Source organism: Gavia stellata, chromosome 33, assembly GCF_030936135.1.
Source record: "Gavia stellata isolate bGavSte3 chromosome 33, bGavSte3.hap2, whole genome shotgun sequence".
NCBI lineage: Eukaryota > Metazoa > Chordata > Aves > Gaviiformes > Gaviidae > Gavia > Gavia stellata.
In genome coordinates this window covers 4,868,715-4,893,789 of record NC_082626.1, presented here as the reverse complement: position 1 = coordinate 4,893,789, position 25,075 = coordinate 4,868,715, and the positions used below count along the sequence as shown (strand labels likewise).

At 49.5% G+C, this 25,075-nt stretch overlaps 1 protein-coding gene across 1 annotated transcript in view; it reads right to left on the bottom strand.

Annotated features, from left to right (window-relative positions):
- Window positions 1-8,546: 8,546 nt before the first annotated feature.
- The window catches only part of LOC132320051 (uncharacterized), a 39,164-nt gene continuing 22,635 nt past the window's right edge, over window positions 8,547-25,075 (bottom strand). Inside the window, exons 4-6 of the mRNA XM_059832153.1 lie at window positions 10,859-10,944; window positions 10,309-10,431; window positions 8,547-8,666 (exon numbers count right to left, since the gene is read on the bottom strand). Of these exons, the coding sequence (XP_059688136.1) occupies window positions 8,547-8,666; window positions 10,309-10,431; window positions 10,859-10,944 (329 nt within the window). The remainder of the gene's footprint in view (window positions 8,667-10,308; window positions 10,432-10,858; window positions 10,945-25,075) is intronic.

Here is a 25,075-nt window from a genome sequence, read left to right as displayed (position 1 = left end):
CTTTATAACAGAATGCTATATGACTTGATAACAGTTTCTGCTATAACAGAATCCACATGTTTGGCCTATTTCGAAACATTTCTCCTTCTGGTGATAATAATTGGTCTCCATCACAGTTTATTACCATCCACCATTCTGGTTTTAAGGCTCTGTTTGACACAGACCCAGCTATTACAGGAGTGACGTCAGCCAGTTGGCCATTCAGCCCGCTAGCATTTGTGAAGCTGAAAGGACATCAGCATCTGAAGACAAAATTCAGAGACCCTCTGCAGCAAAGCCCTTCAAGCCAATTAAACACTGTTCAAAAGCTCTCGACAATTGTATTCAATGCTACTAGAGAAATTCAAGACTTCTGAAACATATCACTACCTACGCATGTCATGCAATCCAATGGCATCCCTAAGACCCCTAACATTGTGCTGTGAAGTCTCTTCGCAACCATTCTCCTGAAAATAGTTTTAATGTCTGTAGATACACAGCGAGCTTTCGGTCCGACCACTCTAAAGGCTAGGGCTGAAGTTACGGTCCCCACAGCATACATATTATCCTGTTTAAGTTTTAATACATCACACAGGAAGAGGAAAAAACACCTGTACACATTTTAAAGAAAAGACGGTTGTAAGAGTGTCACAGAACCAGAGGAAAAAGACAAGAAATTTCATGTTTAAGGAATGAAAACACTTGACAAGTCTTTTTGTTTCCGAAAAGTCACAACCCAAGGTATTTAATCCCATTCAAACTCACCAAGATGGCAGACTACCAAACTGAAATGTCATACTAAGTAATACAAAACCATTATCACCTCCGAGAATCAAGCACCATTTACTAGATTTAAAAGAATATATGCCTTCTCTAAGAACATTTCTTATGTATATTGACCATAAATGTTCTGCCATAAAACTTCAGTACTGCCCTGATGTGGTTAACACGTAGTAGCAGGAGAAAAAGACACGGGTAGAAAGGGATGATGAAAATGATGCTCAGTAGCATCTGAATGGCAATGTCTTTGGTGTAGAAAAGAAGGTATATTAACAAGAAATTCCAAAGCATAATTTAGATACAGAGAACACTCATGGGCAAGTGTCCTCAAGGCTTTAAAGGCTCTGTATAGCTTATAACTCACAGATTCACTCTTGATCCAAAACGTGGCAGGGAGCAGTTTCTGTAACAGCCACAAAACCAGTTTTCCAATGTAGTGGAGTAAAACAAGTCGAAGACAAAATTAAGTCACCAAACCCACTTTTTGTCTTCCAATTAGCCATCTGTTCCATTTCTATCACTTTCAGCTTCCTCCACCAGATTTCAAAGAAATCTGGCAAGTTTGTTATTACAAGTTATCCTCCCACATTTCCTTATCATTCTACCTAGAAGAATTCCAGGAAACCAAAACGTTTGTAAGCACTACATGTCGCACATCAACCACACATTCTTCGCCGCCTAGCTCCGCCTCTAAAACACAGATCTGAAGGTTGTTGTCAGAACAGCAACTACGAAAGAACAGCAACTATGAAAGAACAGCTCTGTGAGGCCCCCAACACAAGTCACAGCTACCGATCGTGGCCGAATCGCATTATGGCTTCCCGGCCCACTTAAACCCCGGTGCCGCTTGCCCTCCTGGTCCCCCTGCACGCCGGCGGGATGGGTCCCAGGCTGAGACACGCTACGTGGGGACGAGCCACAAAGTGTGGGTCCCGCAGGCCACGGCCGCTGTGGGGCCATCTGCGACGATGCCAGCTGCACGGTCCCCAAGGCCCCACGCCCGCTGCCTCCACGCACCTTCTTTGGTCTGGGCGTTGGTGATCTGCAGGTCGCAGTTGGCCGCCTTCAGCTTTTCACGGCCCATGATCCGGCGCTTGAGGTCGCACAGGGAGATGTGGAGGCCGCCAAAGGTGACTGTGTCATAGCTCAACTTGGAGAAGAACTTGTAGTGGACACAAGACATGGTCAGGGCCAGGCGGTGCCCGCTCCGCGACGGCGTCTACCACGGCAGATGGCGTTGCGACCTCTGCGCCCGTTAGGGCCCACGGCGGCTCGGGGAAGGGCCCACCGAGGGGGTCGGAGCAAGCAACACAGGCTGAGCTTGAGCTCCTCCTCGCAGCCCAAGCAGACAACAGGGAGAGGACCCTGCAGCCCCCGGCTTGTCCTCCGCTCCCTCCCTCGCACACAGCGCTTCCAGGCCTGACCGCTCGCTATGGCGACGCCGGAGCCCCTGCCTCAACATTCCGCAGAGGGGTTTCCCGGCCGACAACTGCACGGGGCGTGGCTAGCACATCACTGCGCATGCACAATGGCACACCGCGCCCACCCACACCCCCCTCCTCATGTGACCCAGCGCATTATGACTAAAGGCCCACCTAACGTGATCGAGGCGGCCCCGCCATCTTCTTCCTAACGCCAAGCACCCCGAGGGGAGAGCTATCACCGGTCGGGGTCACCGCCTGTCAGCCCCGGGCCTGTCACTGCCCCAGCCCGCTGGTGTCCCTGCTGTCCCCCGGCCTGTCACCGCCTGGTGTCCTGTAACCCCCCAGGCCTGTCACCGCCTGGTCTCCCTCCTGTCACCCCCCAGGCTGTCACCACCCGCTGTCCCCTCCTCTCAGCAGCCAGCCAGGGCAAGACAGCCTGGGGGAGATGCAGCGGGCTTTGCCCTGTGGCGCTCGGCTGCCCACGCCGCAGGGCCAGCGAAGGGAGGGGACATCTCTGGGTGTTTGAGCGGATCTTGGTGCATTTATGGCAAGTTCAGTCAAAGAAGCCAGTGACCATTTAAGTTTGCTGCCATAAACCAATGTACTTCCCAACCGTGGCCCAACCACAGTTGCTTGAACGCTGGAGACGAGGACTAAAGAGTAAGGAACAAACCATTAGCGTTAGGAGGTGCCCCAGGACAATACTTCTTGCTTTCTCAATCATCACAGCTGCTGCTGCCACAGCCCTAGCGGTGGAATATGGAGTCTACGTATTCTTTCCATCATTCGGCCATAGCCACAGTCCAAACTACAGCAGCAGAGGCAAATAAGCCCGACTGTTGCATATGCACTAAAAGCCCATGCTTTACCAGAAATCAGCTCTCCTAGGCATCAGTCCCACTGAATTCTCAGTGGTACAAGGATGGGCATCTACGTTACGAATTTTCCCTGAAGAAAGGAAGCATACCGCCCTTCCGCCAAGAAGGGTTTGTCGCTGGATCTGTTCCATAGATCTGTTCCTATGCCTAAAGGCTATTGGTATTCCCCCACAGATTCTTCCAAAACCTTACTATATACCACATCCAGTGAGTGTGGAAGGGAGATGCTGCAGAAGCCCTTACAGAAATCCTATTGCAATAAGCCATCACGCTGTAGAGTTCTTCCTGGAGGGAGTTTATCAGGCCCTGCAGACTCCGAGACAATGTGGATATTCGCAGACAGAGTAACTTGGTATTCGGCAGGAAGCCATAATGTTAAAAGTTTGGTTGTCGCTACAGGCCGATAGGCTCAGAGTCATCTACCCTGCGTCTGAACCTTACAGCATTACCTATCAACCAAATCCGGCACAGGCTAACCCTTTAACAGGAAATAATTTACATGATTCAGATTTATTTGAAGATTCTACTACCCTATTTGCACAACGACCAGGGCAATATTAGATAGGTGGAGAAAGGGCATTCGAGGATTTACCCTCAACCTGAGCTGAAAAGTGTATTCTAAGTGCATTAACACCCCCCGCACAGGTTAGAACCAGTATCTCTTCTGCCTCTGTAGCTCCCGGCTACTGCTATCTAGGGGAAAAAGTGTTACAGCCCTCTGATAGAACGTGGCACCGAGTTCCACCCATCTGTAACAGCTTTTATCCCACGGTTAGGGGGTGCAGAACTAGAAAGAGCTACTGCAAATGCGTCAAGAGAATTAGAAAAAGCCACTAATGAAAGCGCAGGTAGTATTACAGCCCTACAGGAAGAAAGCAAATTATTATCACCAGTGGTAACATAGACTCGATTAGCCCTAGACCACCTTTTAGAAGTCCAGGACAGAGTATGTGCATTATTGCCTAACAGCTGCTGGAGTTTTATGTAAATCAAGACCAGAAAACGGAAACTGACAGAAACAAGATAAAGACTCATTTAAAAATATTACATGAAGTAAGGCAGGGATCTCCCCTAAATCTATTTGGGTGGCTAACCTCTTGGCTCCCAGGCTTAGGTGGAGGACTGTGAACTAAAAGGATTTGGGTTGTGTATCCACTCTCCTGGTTTGCTTTGTAATTATACATGTGTGTTTACACTGTTGTGTTACCTTATGAACTCGACTTACGACTTAATGAATAGTGTAGTGTGTCCCTGATGGTCAAAAGAAAAGGAGGGACTGTTAGGGAAATCTCATTCCCTAACTATTGTACAAAATAGTCTTTAGAGTATGAAATTGTATGACCTTTCTTAAGATGTATCTAGTCGACATTGTGTACTGCACAGCCATGGTTCCGTCAGCATGACTGAAGGACCCCAGCTCATTGCGTGGAGGAGAAGGAGAGCCCCCACCCTGAAGAAGAAAGGGTATCCCTGGACTGCCCAGATGACGCCAGCATCCCAGCCCCTCCGACACCTCTGGGAAACCCTCCCATGATCTGGCATCAGAGATAAGGAACTGCAGCGAGACCGACTTCAGGGATGTCTCGATTGAGGAAGAAGCAGGTGGATGATGATGCGATAGATTTAGAGTTGCTTTGCAAAACAACAGTATATGGGTGTGTTCAGTAGCCATTGGTCAAATCATGTTGTACCTGAATTCTTGAAATAGCATAAGAACCAGGTGTAAAACCACATTCGGGGTGCCCCAATTTGACTGGGACACCTCATGTGCCTGAACTGAGAATGCCTCTTGCAATTCTAAACTTTGTGTCCTAGCCTCTCTCCTCGGACGGCACGGGCCAGTTGCAAACTTTTCGTGACAACATCCCTCTCCCCATTCTGACAATTATCCTCCAAGGCCAAGAATTGCCCCTGGGGTTGGCCCAGAAGCCCACCGTTCAGCAGTGGACCCTTTACCTCCATCATCGCGCTGTCCTCCCAGGAAATGATTGTTCACAAAGGGCTCCCACTGAAACCATACCTCAAATAGGACTGCCGCAAGAATATGAGAGCGATGCACCATCCTCTCCTATGCAAGATGCTCCCTCTTTCGACCCCAGTCATACTTTCAGAGTGTGGTTTACAGACAGAAGTGCCCACTTGAAAAATGGTCTTTGGTTCGGTAAAGCCACAGCCATTTCTGCGGATGGAAAAGCAGAGTTAACTGAGGAAATAAAAGGTTCCGCCCAATGAGCTGAGTCCCCGGCCATCACCCGAGCCTTTGAAGCTGGAGCCAGCACAGTTTATACTGACTCCGACGCTGTATGGGCTGGAGCCACCCAGTGCCTTGGGAATGGGCAAGAGCTGCTGCACTCCCTTCAGAGAAGATGCAGGCAGGGATACATCTCTGCTTGTGCCTTGCCTGGGAGAACCAGGATAACAGCAGTGGCCTGGAGCCTAACCTGGTATTTGGGCCCTGCGTTGCTGCTGTCCAAGTACTTAAGAAAGGCGATTAACAATTGAACTTGTGACCGGTAACCCCTGCTCCTGACTCCTGGTAATATGGTTAGCATAACGAAGGCCATTTCATGAGGCAAACGGCCATGCTCTGTGACCGTGCTGGTCACCTAGCAGTCCCCCTTCCCCTCCTCAACAGGCCCTGAAGGTCCCGTGCACCAGGCAGACTTCTTCTCCCCCTCCCTATCTGCCTCAAGGTGCCTGGGCGCCAGGCTGACTGCTTCCTTCCTTCCGGGCCTTGAAGGTCCCAGGCACCCGGCCAACCAGGTTGTGATGACCCCGTCACAACCCAGGGAGGCACAGCAGCACACAGAGCACCATCTAGAAAATCAAGCAGCACTTCTTCCCTCTTCTCCTCCAAGGGCTAATTTGTGGAGGAAATGACAAATGCCCCCTTCCCCTCCTGTGGGGCAGAGGTTTTCTGCCTTGATACAACACATAAAATTCTACGGGAATGGCGTGAACCTCACCGAGTTGCCTGGCTCTTCCACCTGCCCTACACACCCAAAACTAACAGCGCTTAAATAACAATGCTTTAATAATGGGCAGGTACCCACCAGATGCCCAGTGGCATGAGCTCATTCTCCTGCTCTCTCCAACCCACAAACCCTTTAAAACCCCCAATGGCAGCCTGTCGTTTTTCCCACGCTGACATGAGAAAAGGGCCTATGGCAACCCATTTCTAAACGGGGAATCCCTTTCTCTATCACTGAGTCCCAGGCACCCAACCAACCAGCTTGTGATCATCCCGTGACAGAGAATTAAGAGGAGGACAAACAGGAGGAGGAGAAAAAGAAGGAAGACAAACAGGATGAAGCAGAGGACGGAAGGAGGACGAACGGGATGAAGAGGGTGAGGAACATAGAAAGACAATGAGAACAAGGAGGAAGAAGAGAAAGAAAAGAAGGAAGAGGAAGCACATGAGGAGGAGGAAGAGGAGGGGAAAGAAGAGGTGGAGGAGGAACACAAGGAACACTCAGAAGAGGAACAGGTGGCACAACAGGTGACACAAGAGCAGGAGGAAGAATAGGAAGAGAAAAGGATGGGCCGGAGGAGGAACCAAAGACAGAAGAACATGCTATAGAAAAGGAGGAGGGGACAAACATGATAAGGAAGTTAAAAAAGGAGGAGAAAAAGGAGGAGGAGGAGGAGGACGAGGAGGTAGAGGGGCAGCAGGAGGAGAAGGAGGAGGGAAAAGGAGAAGGAGAATGAAGAGGAACGGGAATATGAGGAGGAGGAAGACGAAAAAAAAGAAGGGGAGGATGACATACGGGGTGAAAAGGAACAGAACAAAGAGGAGGCGGTGGAGGAGGAGGTGGAGAAAGACAAGAAGGAGGAGGAGAAACAAGAAGAGGATGAGCAAGAGGATGAATAGGAGAATAAAGACGACTAACAGGAGAAGAAGGATTAGGATGAAGTTGTGGAGGAGGAGTGGGAGGAAGGGGGAGGAAGGGGAGGAGGATGAGGACAACTACAGCAAGAACAAGCTGTAGGAGAGACAGAAGGAGGACAGGAAGGCTAAAAGAATGACAATGAAGAGGAGTAGGAACAGGAGGTGGAGGAAGATGATCAGGAAGAGGAAGAGGGGGAGGAGAAGAGGAAGCATTGCGAGCTAAACGCTCCAAGGCGCACACACAGCAATGTACAAGGGCATGCAGTGAAAGGACAAGGGGTAATGGCTTTAAGCTGAAAGAGGGTAGATTTAGATTAGCTATTAGGAAGAAATTCTTTACCATGAGGGTGGTGAGACACTGAACCAGGTTTCCCAGAGAAGTTGTGGATGCCCCAACCCTCGACATGTTCAAGGCCAGGTTGGACGGGGCTTTGAGCAACCTGGTCTAGGGGAAGGTGTCTCTGCCCATGGCAGGGGGTTGGAGCTAGATGATCTCAAGGTCCCTTCCAACCTAAAGCATTCTATGATTCTCTGATTCTATGAAATGACAAATAAACATACCTGGGAACAAGTCCCCATGGGCACCTTTTTTCTCCTTTTTCCCTTCCAGGTGACGCTGGTCAAGCCCAGGCACCTGCAGCCACTCGCTCTACACAAGTCCCCTGATGCTGGATAGCCGATACACGTTTAATAAAACAAGGTACCCCCAGAGGTTTTGTCTGTTCACCTTGAGCTGGGGAGAAGGTGTGTATGTGGGTGAGGACAATATGCTTTATCCCTTTAATTTTTATACCTCAGCAAAAACACTGCAAGATTTGGACTGCAGGAGAGCACTGAAATCAAAGGGTGAGTGACCAAGAAGGCTCCAACCACACATTTCCACCCGACTGCCTTAAACAAAACAGAGTTTGGATCCTGATTGCTCACTGCGGCCTGGAATAGTCTCATGCCTCATGTGAAAATTCCTGCGTGCATGGCTGAGGACAGACACAAGCTACAAAAGAAAAAAAAACCCTGATTTGGTGAACACCAAAACACCCGTGACTTCCTCAAACCCTTCATTGCCCCATCTGAGAGTCAAGGGACAGGATCTCCTGACAGCTCTTTCACAGGCACTGCCCTGAAACCCCTCCACACTGCTTCTCTACTAGTGCACAAGGAAGACTTTCATTTTTAAGTGTATGTTGACAGATTCTCAAATTACACAAGTACTTTTGAACAAGGACAAGCCCTGTGCCTCGCATCTGGCAACCAACAGGGATGGGGACCCAGCAGCACAGACCAGTGCCATGCACAAAGCACCACCCTACGCACAGGGAAAGCACGACAAGCCAGGTGCCCAAGAATGCCGAAAAAGGGCTCCTCACATCAGTCCTCTGTATGACCCGGTTAGTTCTTTTAGTCAGACACAGAAATCGGAAGGGATTTCTTCTTCTTTTGCTGAGGTACCCTTTTAAGTAGATATTGCCAAAGAATGCAAAGAACACCCCAAGAAGTGAAAGTGGGTACTTACATCCTCACTAGATGCGTATCACTGAAATGTTTCTCACATTCTCTTCTCTACTCTAGAGGGTCCCCACTTAAGATGCATTCCAGTTAGGTTACCGTGAAGCATACACCACTGCCAGACCTTTCTCTAGGCTGAAGGCTGACAGCAGGGTACAAGGACAGTCCTTTCTGGACATCTCCCTCCTGGGTAGAAATGCTAGAGACTTCCTGTAAGGACAGAAACACAAAGAGCTACAATAAGCTTTTTAAATCAAACACAGCAAATAAAAAGCAAGCAAAAAAAAAAAAAAAATTGACAGAAAAACCTCTGAGGCACTAATGAGGAATAAAAGGTCTCCTGTTAAGTCCACTACCCCTCACTAAACAGACAAGTGGCTTAAAGAGATGCCTGCAAAGAAACTGGGGATGGGAGATAACCATGATAACTCTAGTACAAGTGACCAACGTGGAAAAAACAGCACTGACCCTTCTCCTGCTCCCCCTACGAGCTCCTCACCAGCCCCGTGAAGAAAAGGCCAAACCACGGATGATTGAACCACACCTCAGAAGAAGCTGCCCCCCCCAAATTCAAAATGATCAAGAAATCCATTTGAAATACGGATTCACATCCACTATCGTGGATGATGAACCTTGCCCTAAGCACATGTGGTGCCTTCAGAGGGGAGCTAAGGACTGCATGAAGTCACCGCCACGAGCAGATGTTCAAACCCAAAGCACCCAGAACATGCAGACAAACCTCCACCATCTTTTCAGCAATGTTTCAAGTCATGCAATACTCGGTCCAGGACTTCACAAAATGTCTCTAAACTTAACAATAGCAGCCTCTTTGCAGCTTTCTTACTCAAAAGCAAAAACCAAAGAGCCACGGACCCTTGGGGATACTCTTGTCCTTCCGTGTGGCTGGTGTCTTCCCATGGCTCTTCCTCACGGCAGGAGAAATGACCATGCATTTGGAAGTCCACATAAATTCAGAAGTACACGTAGCCCTCTGGCAGTCATTCCCTATGGGCCAGAAGTCCTCTCACCCCTCCCCGTTTGGCAGTCATTCTCCATGGACCGCAAGTCCTCCATACCTACCTACCTACCTGCCTACCTACCTACCTAACAACTCGCAAGAAATGAGTCGAACTGCACCAGAAGTGACACTGCCCGACCTGCAGTAGATATATTAGACCAGAAATGATGGTTTCAAGACAGAAAACACAGCACAATCCACCAGAACAGCAAAAACACAACCAGAAGAAACACGGTACACAAACCAAAGGCCCCTATCCAAACCCTAAATGTCAAACAAGCTGAAAAAAGGACTCGCCGCAAAAAAAGACCGTGCAGAATAACCTAACCCCAGGAACCCAGGGCCAACAAACCCAGATTCTGTCCGTAACTATAACACGCTTTAATCCTAACTCACTTAAAATCTGGAACCACATAGTCCTGTCACCCCATAACCATGGCACATTGTAGCCAAAGCCACCAGGACATCCCCAGCGTCCATCTTCTCCCCCTGAAAAATGCTCCCGGGAAGAAAGGTTGAGGCACTCAGAAGCTTTGAACTGGCCAGCCATGGCCACGGGGCTTCAGCTCATCATTTCTGTGCCACAGCCACCAGGCAGATGACCCTGTCCTCCCTGTGAGACCCCTCAGGGCAGCTGTACCCAGCTCCAGGCGGCTGGATACGGCCTCTGCTCTATGGGGAGGCGCTTCCTAGGAGCAGGATCTCTCACGAGGGCACTGGGAAACCCTCCTCAGGCCTGGAAGCCTGCAAAACATCTCTGCGCTGCTCCATCTCTCACCAAAACCATGGGTGGAGAGAAGGCTGCTTTGCTGGCCTCCAAGAGAACCAGCTCACCTGGGCTGCTCTGCGGCCACCGGGCGACTTTGCTGTCAGGCGGGTCTCAGCGTTACTCTGCAGCTGGCTCTCACCTCCCTGCAGGACGCTCTCCAGCACACGGTACATCTCCACTTGGTCACCCTGGGGACAAAGATTCGAAGGGAGGGATGGGATAGGGGTTGCTTTGTCCCCATTCCCAGGGTGCCACAAGAGAGACCTGCCACGCTGAAATCAGCTGTGTGTCGTGGACACCACGTACGAGCTGCAGACGTGGGTCAGGACAGCTGTGGGGAGGGGGCAAGACATTCTGTGGTGCCCCCGGCAATAGCAGAAAGCAGAGCTGGAGACAATGGGGGGCAGCCCAGGGCAGCCGGCAGCCGGCGGTGGAGCCCGGCAGGGTGCAGCGCCCCCAGAAATGCCCAGCTCCTTGAGCTTTGGCACCGCACCGGGGCTGCAGCACGCGGCCGGCATCAGCTGGGGATTTGCTGGGGAAACGCAGGAAGGGCTGACCTTGACGCCCCACACACGTACTCGGCCCCAGGATTTGATCACCTGTCTCTCTGCCCACCGCCACCACAGGATCCAGAAAGCAGCACCGCTGGCCCTGCTGCCATCCTGGGCCATCTCTTGACGTTGACTCTTTAACCAGCAGGCCTAAGAAGAGGGAAAAGTGCCCAGAATTAAGCTGGTAGTGCTCGAGGTAGTGCAGGCAGGATGATTTTTGGAGCTGCCTGGTGCTGCCGTGCCAGTATTCTTCCTTCCTCCACTCCCTGCCCTCCTTGTCCCTCTGTCATTCTCCTCCCCTATGGCCATCTCCCATCCCTCTGTCTGTCTCCAGTTCCTCTCCTGCCACCCCACCGCCCTGCCCCACCCCTCTCCGCTGCTCTGTCCACCTCTTCTCCTCCTCTCGACTCCACCGGGGCTCAGGGGCCTGGGCCTGGGCCTGGGCCTGGGCTGGGGCAGCCCCGGGGCAGGCGGCCATGGGCCCTGCGGAGGGGCGGGGCTGGGCAAGGGGACGGTGTCCCTGAGAGGCAGCCAGCAGGAAGGGGTGCCCCGGGGCATGCTGGGAGCCGTAGTCCTGGAGCATGGGGTGGCCAGGCGGCCATGTTCCTTCCCAGCCCATGCTGGGAGCTGCCACTTCCCCACACTTGGCTTCCCCGCAGCCGTGTTCTCTCGGGAGGCACAGCCTCTGCTCCAGCTGTGGCCCGGCTGAGGTGAGGGCTGGGGGCGCCCAGGGCTGGTGGTGGGGAGCTTCAAACCGCCCGGTGCGATAGGGTCCCGGTCAGCTGGAGCCAGGCCCCGCAGGTCAGCCTCGGGAGTGACCGGAGAGCTGGGGAGGGGAAGGAGACGGAGACAGACCCCTCCGGCCACAGTCACCAGGCACCCTGACTCCCAGAACCCCCGGGAGTGGCCCCAGCATGTTTAGTGACTACAAGAATAGGAGCAGTGTGGTCCTCTGTTAACTCTTACAGGGCTTTCACTGCAACTGCCCTCTTGCGGGACTGGGAATAGTCAGCTGCCTTGGAAAATTACCAGCCAGATTATTCTTGCTCGAGCCTTCTCTCCCCTGCTAGAAAAGACTTCATTTTGAAATACGTCCTTGCATCAGCAAGATCCAGGAAGTCGGGATCGTTTCCTGATGAATCCAGGCTGCTGCCGTTCAGTGGCAGAGCTGAACACTTCTCCCCACAAGCGCTCGGCCAGTGGTTTTGCAGGGGTGTGTGTTTCGGCGTGTGTTTCTGAGCAGGCATGTGCATGAAACATCAGTGTTTCTCTGTGCTGTAGCTGGGACTGGTGACAGCCGGGTGGGTGGGAACATGTGCCATCAGGGAAGACACTTCCTGCAGCTGCCCTGCCATGTACTGCAGGATAAAAGAGCTCTTCTGGTCGTGTCCTGCCATCGAGAGCTGCTGAGTGCCTGGGAAGGTGTTGGGTTCCTCCTGCCTGCGGTCGGCACTGGTCCGTACTGGGTAGCCTCCCACAGCAGCCAGTGCTGTACGCCCCTACCAGTTGTCAGGCAAACATCTGCAGCTGGAATGTGTGGCACGTTCCTCTGATTCGTCCATTCTCCACCTCGCGCAGCAGCGCATTTAAGACACTGAACTGTGCTCTTTTTTTGCTGTTAACGTTCAAAAATCTTGCTTTGGGCTGGTCAGCAAGGGTTTTGGAAAACATCGCTGTTGCATTTTGAGAATAAAATAGGTTCCCATGCTTCCCCGTACCTCCCAAACTGTGTAGGATCCAGACCTTTTCCCCCTACCCCACCATGTGTAGCCTGGCTTTGTTCGTTTTGCTGCCTCATACCGAGAATATAGCAAACAGCTGAGAAGCGTGCTGTGTGCTCCAGGCCAAAGAAAGTTTGAAAGGGTCCCAGTTTATTTTATGCAGCCATGCAGCATGGTACATTTTGGCAGGAACACTGGGATGATGTATCAGCAGTTAGTGAAAATGAGGTGAGACTGGTAGGGGTTTATTTTCAGTGCCCGGTTTGGGAAAGAATATACTCCAATATTCTGAGATACGGAACTATTAGAACAAAGTGAGTGCAAGGTAAGGAGCATTATGCCGCATTTATTCCTAAATGTATGTTTTCATTTCATTCGAACGAGAAAGTAAACCAAGCTTGTAGCTGCAGAAGAATTCAAATAGCTGTCTTTGTTTCCCAGAGTGAGTGTACAAGCGCTGGGGAGCAGTTTGCAGGATTAGAACTTCAGCCTTCAGCAAACCAACCTGTGAAAACCCAGACATCCGCTGTTACAAAGAGGAAAAAGCTGTAGGCCTTTGCTTCAGACTCCGCAAAAGATTTACCAAGCCCGAGGAAAGTGACAAAAAGTGAAGAAAAGCCACAGCGTACGTTTGAGATGGCAGGTGAGATTTCCATCCACATTCCTCAAACATAGCAGCCTCATTTTGTTTGAGGACGCAGCGTTGGAATCGAACTGCAAGAGCCCTTTTTTTTTTACTGCACGTGGTATACTGTAGTGCAAATACCTTTCACGTCCCAAATTAAATTGCCAAGACTCTAGTGAAACCTCTGCATAACAGCCCAGAATTTTCCTTAGTGCGTGATTGCTTTCAAGAGTCGAGTCCAGATAGGTGGCATTTCATAAGCCATATGCCACCTGGGGTCCAGGCTTATCTGCTGTTAGAGATTTTCATTTTCTAGTGAAAAAGGGAAATGCTGATTGTGTGCATGCTTTTTCTCTTTCCTAGATTGTTGCGCTATGTTTAGTAATGTGCTGTTTACAAAAATAATTTATGGGTGTCTATGAAGTTGGAGTTGTTAAGGTTCTTGTGGATGAATGTACCAGTGGAGCTAACTTTGTATTTAAATCAAGGGAAGCGTAATGTAATTTCACTTAAAATGTGCTCTGTTGCCCCTTATACCTTGGAGGGGCAGATTCTGACCTTTTAAACATTAAAAAAAAAAAATCAAATCGGGGAAGAAGTGGAGGTGGAACGTCTGAACTGGTGAAAGGCAAATAATCTCTCACTGATGTCCACAAATAGCAGAACTGATGCAGTCATGACCTTGAAATACAGAGACATTAATGTTAAATACCGGCAGCTGAAGAACCTAACAGTCAAGGTAGAAAACAATTTTTCCCCCACCACCCTTTTTCTTTTTTTTTTTTCTTTTTTGCATTTTGAAGTTTCTACTTGTATAAATACTGATGTATTTGAAAGGTTGCCATATCCTATGTAGCTGATGAAGTGTGGCAGATAGGACTTTTCTGCATAGAGAGATGGTAAGCTGGAGAGTGGAAAATGGTTTTATGGAACAAGTGTAAAAGTATAAAATAGGATAAAAAGGCTTGTAAAGCTTTCTGACATTTTAGTGGTATAAAAATCCCTGAATTTACTAAAATCAGAAGAGTAGCTTGATTACAGATTTGAAATGGTAATACTATACTTGCTATCGAGTCCGCACGTTGATTCACAGACGCACACGCACGGACACAAAGGTACAGCTGTATGTACAAAGGTACCTGTTAAAAATTCCCCTCAAGTTCCGTGAAATACTCACTTCATACGTCTCAGCATTTCTCAGCTGGCGAGGGTTGAGCCTCGAGGAGGAGAGGGTTTCAGGCCAGGTCCCATCGCCAGCTTTCAGCGGCGGTGCTCCGAACTTTGCAAGCTGGCGAGTGTGTGATTCCAACACTGTTTCCGATGCCATGAGTACCTTAGATGGGCTGTAGGAAATCACCATAGAAGTTGGCAGTCACCATCACTCGTGGTAATACTAGTGTCTCCCACTGTATGTTGAGGACGCGTTTTTCTGTGCAGCTCAGTGAGAAACCTGCAGAAATGCTGCTGCCAGCTTGTACTGTGTGATGGAGCACGGGAGAGAGAGGTGCAGGCTGACCAGGCTCAGCGCAGCTCCTGCTATGTCTTTTAGGCCAGTTTCAACAACTGTAGAGCTGCCTAGACTCGGGAGCAAGCTTTTGTGCATACGGTCTGCCTTTCTGCAGTCCCTTAATTGCCCCAGTAATGTTGCTTTCAATTGCGAGGGCAGACCGGGATGCTCTTCCCTGAGGAGTAACATGCTCCGGTGCCTCCCGTAAACGTGTCCCGAGTCTCCTGTGTTGAGATGCACCTGAGAATTGCAGTGTTTCCTCAAGACATATTTGGAAGGAGTCAGGCCCTGTCTGTCTCAAGACCCGGTCCAATTTCTAATTGAAATTGTGTCAGTTGCTCCTGCTTGTGTCTGAAGTCAGTTAGTGAGTTTGGTCAGATTTGCATACTCAAACCTGCCCATGAGATCCTGAATTCCTAAGCTGCTGCTTTGAGGGCCATTAGTTAATGCAAATGGCCTGAAAGCTGTAGTCAGTAAGAATAAGACAATGTTGAGTTGTGCAAATTGCCTTCTAAAGGTGAGCAAATGGATGCCATTTTCTCCTGAAAGTGCTGAAGAAGGGCAGTTTTCACTTGGGGCTGCTCTGATCCGCTCCACTCTGAAAAGTGACTGGATGGGAAGAGCTGCCCAAGTGCTGCAGCCCTGCTGCCTCTGTGTCTGTGTATGTGTGTGTGTGTGTGTGTCTGTGTGTGTGTCTGTGTCTGTGTGTGTTTGTGTTTGTGTCTGTGTGTGTCTGTGTGTCTGTGTGTGTGTTCAGAACTGCCTTTCTCCACCTCGCTGCTTCTCAGTCTGTTGAGCTGCAACTCATCTGTGAATGAACGCGTGCTCTTTCATTCGAGCCCATGTTGCCACATGGCTGAACGGGGTTTCATCTTGTGTCTCTGTGCAGAGTAAAGCTGGGCAAGTGTTAAACCAGGGCGAACTGGAAGGACATGAAAATTCATGAGGAAGCGATGGAAGATGGAAGATGGAAGAAGCCTGGGATCTCTCCAGCCCATGCCAAGGGAATCACAGCACCTTCCGCTTCTCGAGGTATCTTTTCCTTCTTGGGATCTATATCCTGTAACAACAAGGCTGCCGCCTCCACATATTTAGCTTCTGGAATTAAAATCTCTATTTCACCTCCCTTAAATTTAATATCTGCTTCTAGTTTTTCAAGTAAAACCCTCCCCAGTAACAGTTTTGGAGAATCTGGCAAGTATAAAAATGGGTGGGTGACCCATTGTTTTCCTAATTTCGTTTGTAGGGGTTTAAAGAGTGGCCGAGTTTCAGGAATCCCAGTTGCGCCAATAACATTTCTGGTTTTAATACTTAATTCTCTCTCTAGTGTATTTAAAACAGAGTAAGTAGCCCCCGTGTCCACCAAAAATTGAGTTTTCTCGTTCGCTAGCTTTGCTTTAACCCGAGGTTCCTCTGGGAGAGATTCCTGCGGTTCCCTTCAGTCTTCACTGATTGAGAATAGAGGGTTCGGAGGGGAATTTTGTTTCCGGAAAGGGCGCTCGCGTTTCCAATGCCCCTCCTTTTTTTCAGTTGGCACACTGATTCCTTCCCAAACGGGGTCTAGCCTGCAAAACGTCCCCGGGAGATTCTCCTCATCCTTGTCCCCTTCTTTGGTATAATCCTTTTTCTTTACCCCGAGCATTTTCTTCTAACACTGCTATTAATCTGCTGTTTGTTCTTTCCTTCTGACTATCCCTGTTTCTGTATGCAACCCAAGCCACATCTAATAATTTTCCCAAATGACAGGCATCATTTCCTTGTCGTTTTTGTAATTTTCTTCTTACGTCATCCGCGGACTGCCCTATAAACAGGGGAGCTAACTGATTTCTACCTTCCTCTGACTCGGGATCAATAGTAGTATATTTTCGGGCGGCTTCCTTTAGTTTATGCATCAAATCAGTGGGGGATTCTTTCCGATCCTGTTTAATTTCGTATCATTTAGACCAACTGATAGCTTTTGGTGATGCATTTTGAATACTAAACAAGATCCATTTCCGAGACTTTGTCAGAAGCCGTCTATGCCCATCCATGTTTGGATCCCAGTTCGGGTCTGTGGAGGGGAGGTGATTTTCCACCATTCCCTGCAGATTCCCGGAAGCAACTTGTGCTTCTACCTGGGTCCTGTCCGCTTTGCGAATCATTTCCCTTTCAGTACTATCAAACAATACTTGCGTAATGGCCTCAATATCTTTCCAATCAGGTCTTTTAAAATTAGATTGCAGAAAACCATCATTCAAGATATGTAGGCTTCCTGCCTACTTCAGCTTGGGAAGGGAAAAAAATAAAGACACGTTCTCTGCTCTAGCCCGGGCAGACACTGTTCTTGTAGGCTCCCAAGACGATTGTGGTCTCTCACTTGCTCATAGTCCCGCGGCTGCCGGCACATGACAGGACACCAGGAGGAAAGGTTGTGGCCACGTGGCAGGAAGCAGTGACCCACATGCTTCAGCAAAACCTGTGAGTGGCTGCTTGCAGTGGCACTGCATTCAGGAGCTGGCAGGCTGGGTCACTCCGGCCTCCATTCTGCAGGGCCTTTCCCCTCGGTAGCAAAACCTGCGAGCGGCTGGAGAAGCTGTCAGGGAGCAGCCGGGGCTGTGATGGAAGGTGGCTGTGGGGTCAGCAGGGATAGGGCTTTGGAGACAAAATGACTGGCTACGACATTGCTAGACGGAGCCCACGGGATGGGGTGCAACCTGCAGCACGGAGCCCACGGGATGGGGTGCAACCTGCAGCGGGTCCATGGGGACAGCATCGCTTGGGATGGGGACAGGGGTGCACGGGGCAGTGGGGCCACCAGAGATGGGAGCATGGGGAGTGCGGGAGACCGGGGCCGTGGGGCTATGGGGAGGGAGAAGGGCACTGGCTGGGCAGCTGTGGTGTGAGAGGAGGGGTGTGGGGGCCATAGGGGCTGTGGGACACTAGAGTAGGCGGGCAGCTGTGGGGTCATGGGGATCTGCAGGGAGGAAGGGAGGGGGTTTGGGATGGGTCTAGGGGGCTGTGGGTGCTAAGATTTGCCGGCCTGCGTGTAAATGTATCCCCGGCTGCTGGAGCTGGAGTAGTTTCAGACACGCTTACAGGGGTTGGCCGGCACGTAGCTAAATGTTTGCCGAAAAGGTGGAGTAAAAAAACTACCATGGCCTGAGAAGACGGTGGTTCCAGCTGATTACACAGCATCATAAATACTGCGGGGACAGAGGGCGGGAGGGCAGGTGAGGCTGGCACACAAGGCCCTGGCTTGCATCAGGCAGGCTGGCAGTGCCCAGTGCCTAGCAGATGAGACTGGGCCTGGCCTCCAGGGGCTGCAGGGACTGGCACGCAGGGCAAGCCCCTGTCCCTGCACCCCAACAAAGACGCCCGAGCACATGGAGGTGGAGATAGAAAAGGCTTTATTGGGGGCGGCTGTCAAAAGGGCAGCAGCCCCTCACTGACCGTGGGGAGGATCTTTGCCAGTACATATGCCAGGTGGGTGTAGGTCTCCTCACACAGCACACGCAACAACAGGTGGTAGAAGAGCTCAGGGTCATACGAGGAGATGCAGAACTGGCCCTTGACAGTTCTTCTGTCAAGCTGAAAGCCTGGAGAAGCATCAGCTCAGGTTTGGCCCTTTCGTCCTGGGCTTCTGCTGTACTGGTCAAGTCTGCAGGCAGCAGACGTCTGCCATGCTCCTGCAGAGGCTCACTGCTGAGGAGGGCTGCAGACTCCTCCAGGGCATCCGTGCCTGATAAGATCATGGAGCACATCCTCCTGGAAGACTTATGAAGACATATTGAAGACAGGGAGGTGCTTACAGCCAGCCAACATGGCTTCACCAGGGGCAAATCGGACAGACAGGAGCCAAAATGGACTGAGAGCAGCCGTGCGGAGAAAGACTTGGGAATCCTGGTGGACGAAACCTTGGACTTGAGCCGGCCATGTGCACTTGCAGCCCACAAAGCCAATCGTAACCTGGGCTGCATCCAAAGAAGCGTGGCCAGCAGGTGGAGGGAGGGGATTCTCTGACCTCCGCTCCACTGTCGTGAGACCCCACCTGCAGTACTGCATCCAGCTCTGGGGTCCCCAGTACAAGAAAGACACGGTCCTGTTAGAGCGGATCCAGAGGAGGGCCACAAAAATCATGCAAGGTCTGGAAGACCTCTGCTGTGAAGAAAGGCTGAGAGAGTTGGGGTTGTTCAGCCTGGAGAAGAGAAGGCTCTGGGCAGATTTTCCTGTGTCTTTTCAATATCTAAAGGGGGCTTGGAAGAAAGATGGAGGGAGACTTTTTACCAAGGCCTGTAGTGACAGGACAAGGGGCAATGGTTTTGAACTGAAAGAGCGTAGGTTTAGCTTGGACATAGGGAAGCAATGTTTTACGATGAGGGTGGTGAGAGACTGGAACAGGTTGCCCAGAGGAGTTTTGGCTGCCCCATCACTGGAAGTGTTCAAGGCCAGGTTGGATGGGGCTTTGAGCAACCTGATCTAGTGAAAGATGTCTCTGCCCATGTCAGGAGGGTTGGACTAGATGATCTTTAAAGGTCCCTTCCAACGCAAACCATTCTATGATTCGATGACCTGGAGCAGCCCCTACCCAGCTGCTGGCCAGGAGTAGCACACTCCCTTGGTGCCCAGACAGCCATGGGCTAAGGAACATCCCTGGGCAGCCAGGAAGGCAGAGGAGGTGGTACAGGGCTCACCGGGGAACGCTCTGGGTGCCTGCAGCAGCTCTTCCTGGCCTGGGGACAGCAGGTGGCCCCAGCACTGGGAGGAGGGAGGAGGGAGGCAGGGAGGCAGGGAGTGAGGCCAGGACAGCAGCAGGACTTGAGAGAGACCACGCCTCCCCTGGCTGCTGATCATTTCCACGATGCACATTTCCTCCATTCGCACCCTTAGCATATTCCGTGAGACTTAGGACATATCTACAGACATGTAGACTGTATGGGGCGCCACAAAAATAAATAATTTTCAGATTCCTGATTAACTTTCGTATTGTTTTGAGTTGATTTCACTGAGCGTTATTACTCTTTTTTTTTTTTTTTTTTCATATTGATTCCTTGTGCTTGTTAGGTGCGGTTGAATGTCTATCTGGCTTTTCTTTTGTTTCTTGGCAAGTCAATGAAGAGAGGATATTTGCTACCTAATTTGGGGGGAATTTCACATGGTTTCAAATGAACACTTGGCATTTCCAAAGGCTGGGTTCGTGGTACAGCAATTATCATCTGATAAAAGGTGATTGAAATATGGCTTGAGTTGGAAACGTCTGAGAAAGTTCTTACTGCCATGAGTACAATACCGCACTGTTCATCCCAAGTCATCAGAAATTCTTGATTTAAAAATTAGAGCTCTGAAGACAGATGGCATAGCTGACCTGGTTCCATTCACCTTCACTCACATCATGTGGAGCTAACTCACTCATGCTTCTGCGTGCAGTATTTTGTGAAGGCAGTTAGCGCTTGCCAATAAATCTCTCAAGCATGAAAGCAGAGGAGTTTCCTTTGAACCACAGAAGGGCGAGAAATGTATCCTCACCTCAACGTTTTGTTTTCGATTAGGTTTCAAATCCCTGAATTATAAATCAATGTGTTTTGACAGGTTTTAACTGTGATTTTTATCAGTGGCAGGAACAGAGGCGATCATCTCCCTATCTGCTTACGGGAACCTGCATGGGTAAATAACCGGAATACTTCACAGAGTAGTGATCTTCAAATGGTTAATTAAGCCATCATAACAGCTATCTCTATATGTTAGTTTAAATATATATAAATGGCATCCGAATGTCAGGTATACTAATTCTGTTTATTGAAATTTCTAAGTACTTGAGTTTGGGGGTTTGCTATCCAAGGCAGTGGCAGGTTTTAAAGACTGCTGTTTTATTCCCTGTGAAACAAATATAACAGCCTTTCTCCTGAGTACTGTAGGGGCTCTCCGTTCTTCCCGAAGAATAGTTGTTGCCTAAGTAATGTATCTGTAGCTTCTTAGTCTTGGAAAGAACTAGGGAGTGCCCAGCAAGAGGGATCCAGGTCAGGTGAGATGATCCCCACCAGGACTTGGATGTGCCTCATTTTCATGTTAAGAATCATGAAATAATTGCATACACGAGAGTCATCAATGCTATATTTAGACAACGAAAGCCTTGATGCTTGTACATTGTTCAATGGTACTTTTACTCCGCTTTGAACTATGCTCTGTCCATTTGCCATTCTGCTCCTTGGCCCTCAGGAGTGACTCATGGTAGAGGTTTAAGCAAGTCAGGAAAATGCTCATGCCGTTAGAAGACGGAAGCATATGTGAATACGGTAATGCCTGCACCGTGTTTAGCATTTCATTTAAAAGCATGTAAACCAGGATATCCTTAGAGGAGAATTTCCCCCTTTTTTGTCCATTTCCTGTTTCTGTGGTCCTTCTGAAGCAGTGAATTACCAGGAACTAAATGTATGCTTCATGACATGTCCTTTACTTGTCCCTGTGGTGATACCTGCAGAAGGTCTTTACCCTGAGGAAGGAACAAAGAGCAGCATAGAAGCAGAACTATTCCCTGGAGGTTAAAAAGATGTCAAAATCCAATGGCTTGGTTTTAGAAAGGAAACCCACTAAAAGCATACGAAAGAAATGGCCGAGACCATGAAAGCCTCTGTATCTGCTGAGTCTCAGGGAAGGGAAGAAATTCTATTCCAGTATTCGTCAACTGAGCCATGACCCAGTCAGGAATAACCGCCTTCGCCCACTGATGCAGGTTCATGGGCTGAAAACCCCTCACAGCAAATAAAGCTGAGAGTTGATTTGCAACAATAGCTGTGTATTGGACCTGCATAGGTGTTTAAATGCAGGCTGGTTTTAAGTTAAATAGCAAAGTGAAAGTCCTGGCCGCCTCTGGGGCTTCCTGAGGAGCCCTGACATTGGCAAGCAGTACCTCGTAGCTGCCTTGCGAGACGGCACTGACTTTGTGGGTTTGGGGAGATCATTTCTGAGTAGACACCGCCGACCCCCTCAGTTGCCCTCAGACTCCCCCGACCCCCTCAGTTCCCAGCCAGGCACCACCGATTACCTCAGCTCTCCCACATACACCCTCGCTCCCCGCAGTTCCCCTCACCAACAGCCCTGACGCCCTCACTTCCCCCGCAGACACTCCCATCCCCTCCCTTCTCCCAGACTCCTCCGACCCCCTCAGGCACCCAGGTACCCGCTCCCTTGCTGCCCCTCCAGAGACCCTGGCCCTGGCCTGCTCCCCGGCTCAGGGGAATACAGCGATGACTCTTCTGGCAGTAATGCAAGAAATGAACCTTTCAGGAACGTGTAAAGACAATGAGGCCACTCAGAACTTTTGCAAGGTGTATTTGCTATCGGTGGCGGTGAGTTTGTGTTTCTTGATGGAAATACATGAAGTCTTGTAGCTTCTGGGATTGTGTGACTGTGTTGGGGCGGTGCTTAGGGCACTGTGAATGAATCCAAAGCCAATACTTAACAGCCTGGGTCTTTTTCAAGCAAATCATGATGCAAGCGACACTCTCCCATTCTGATAATTTTGATGTTAAAAGAAGTCTTTGACAGAAAGAATGAGCAAGCACAAGGCCCAGAAATTGCAGACTGACCGGGAAAAGGAATGCTTAAACCAGCCTTTGAGGAAGATGTTAAAGCAGGGTAATGTTCACCATTTTGTTACTAATAATGAAGCAAAATCCTCTGCCAGGGAGTGTCTTAACGGGATGCTGAAAACCAAGATGTGGAGCTATTTTACAGCCCAGAACACCTTTTGCTACATTGACGTGCTGTCAGAGTTTATAAAGAGCTTGTCATGCTTTAACCCCAGTGGGCAACTAAGCACCACACAGCCATTCACTCACTCCCCCCACAACGGGATGGGGGAAGAGAGTTGGAAGGGTAAAAGTGAGAAAACTCATGGGATGAGATAAAAGCAGTTAAATAATGGAAATAAATAAATACAGAAGTTGTAATGAAAAGGAAAATAACAGAGAGAAACAGACCCCAGGAAAGCCAAGTGATGCAAATGAAAACAATTGCTCAGCACCAAAAGACCGATGCCCAGCCAGTCCCCGAGCAGTGGCCCCCCTGCCACCCTCCCCCCTAGTTTTATTGCTGAGCATTATGTCATGTGGTGTGGAATATCCCTTTGGTCAGTTGGGGTCAGCTTTCCTGGCTGTGTCCCTTCCCAATTTCTTGCGCACCCCCAGCCTACTCGCTGGTGGGGTGGTGTGAGAAACAGAAAAAGCCTTGACTCCGTGTAAGCACTGCTCAGTGCTTACTCAGGAAAACATCCCTGTGTTATCAACACTGTTTCCCGCACAAATCCAAAACATAGCCCCATACTAGCTACTAATAATAATGGCCAGATCATGACAGTGATGTAGGGTAAGCCACACTAACATGCTGATAAATTGCCAGCACATTGGCACAATCAGCCTTGAAATAAAGACTGGCCAGAACAAGCACGCCTTATTTCACTTTCGGAAGGTGACCGTGGAGTTGCATCTCTGTGCCCCGGCACTTTTTCATAGCTGGGAATGGGGAAGATTGCATAGATCCGAACAATACCCTTCTGTACCTGTGCTGCAAGATTGTAAAAGCTGCCAGTCAAACCTTGGAGCTGGTGAGGCTGTGGGTCTCATGAATTACCCACTGGCCTCTATTTTCAGCCAGCTGGATGTTATGCTGGGGGACAGACTGAGAAGCCAGAGCAAAAACTGCTGCCCCTCCTGCACCTTCATTGAGCTGCCTGTCAATCACAGCCCTGATGCGCTGTCCACGCACTTCTCCACAAAGACCCAGCTGGGCAGCAGGAAGATTAGGGGACTGAGGCATCGCTCAGCTCTGACAGCCCAGAGTAGGAGGACTGAAGTATTCGGACCTCTCCGCAGCCATCTGTTCTTTCAAGACAAGATTTTGGTGAATGGTCTGGATGTAAAAAACTTGGGCTGACGTGCAGCAAAGACAGCTTTTTTTTGATGAGCTCTCTGGCAGTTTGTCATAATTTATTCATTTATTCATAAATTAAATAATGCGATTGCTATTCCATCCCTGGGATAAGGACGTTCCCCATTATTGTAATTACTAGCTATAATCCAGTCTTTGCTTCTTTTTCTTTTTCAACTCTGCTATTCCCGGTTGCTCATGACATTTTATCTTTTTTCTTTCCAAAACCATTTGTTTCAACTCATTTTATTTCTCTTGCTCTCTTCTTCCTCGTTCCATCCTCTCACATACCAGTTTCACTACAACATAGTATCAGCTGAACATAACCACCAAAGTTCGTAATCCAAACAATCCCCCAACAAAATATACTTTAATGCTGTGTTAAGTTACATCCACCTCTATTTTCTGTTGCAATTTGACTTTCCCCTTCATTTCGCCCTTTTGTGAGTAGTTATGACTCACATCCATTCCTCACTGCAAGTTGTCAAATTCCTCAATATGCATGGGACCAAGGATCCCAGGAAGATAATCTGAGTTCCCAGTTGGCCATGTTGCAGTTAGGGTAGGTAACCTGAAAGAAAAGACAAATCCAGCTTCATTCCCTTTGGCTATTAGATATTTTGGATATCCACTGCTCGGAAACGAGATGTTCATTACCCTGGTGGTCAAAGCACCTTCCACATGGCACTTTGAAGGAGTGTTTGTAATAAGCAAGGAAAACTTCCTTTTTGCAGGTGGTTAACCTGGACAGTTTGTCCTACAGATAATTGATGATTATCTTTTTTGCCCAAAGTGAAAGTTACACAGGGGCTGCTATCAAAAGCTTTCCAGATCGGACTGCCAGTCATGGTCCGTCAATTGTTTCGGGCAGTGACTGCGTTGTTAAGGTGACGTGGCCACCCGTGAAATGAGGAGGTACTAGTCGAGGCTTTGGACTCACCGGTCCAAGTGCAAAGTGGTACTTGAGTCTTACGAAGTCCATTGCTGTGTTCAATAATACCATTAGACTGGGGATGGTACGGAATGTGGAAAAGGCATCAAATTCCTTGGGCTTCAGACAACCTGTGTATATTTTTATTTTTGCAAGTCGGATGGGGGTGGTGCACACTGAATGGGTGAGGGCAGCATATCAGGGGGTGGCATGGCACCCCGTTGCCATTGGATATTGTACTCTGTCAAGCTCCCTGTACGCCCCGTTTCCACCACGATCCAGGCCTGACATCACAGAATCACAGAATCGCAGAATCACTAAGGTTGGAAAAGACCTGTAAGACCATCAAGTCCAACCATCAACCCAAGACCACCATGCCCACTAAACCATGTCCCGCAATGCCACGCCCACACGTCCCTTGAACGCCTCCAGCCATGGTGACTCCGCCATCTCCCTGGGCAGCCTGTTCCAGTGCTTCACCACTCTCAGTAAAGCAATTTTTCCTAATATCCAGCCTAAACCTCCCCTGGCGCAACTTGAGGCCATTTCATCTTGTCCTGTCGCTAGTCACTTGGGAGAAGAGACCAACACCCACC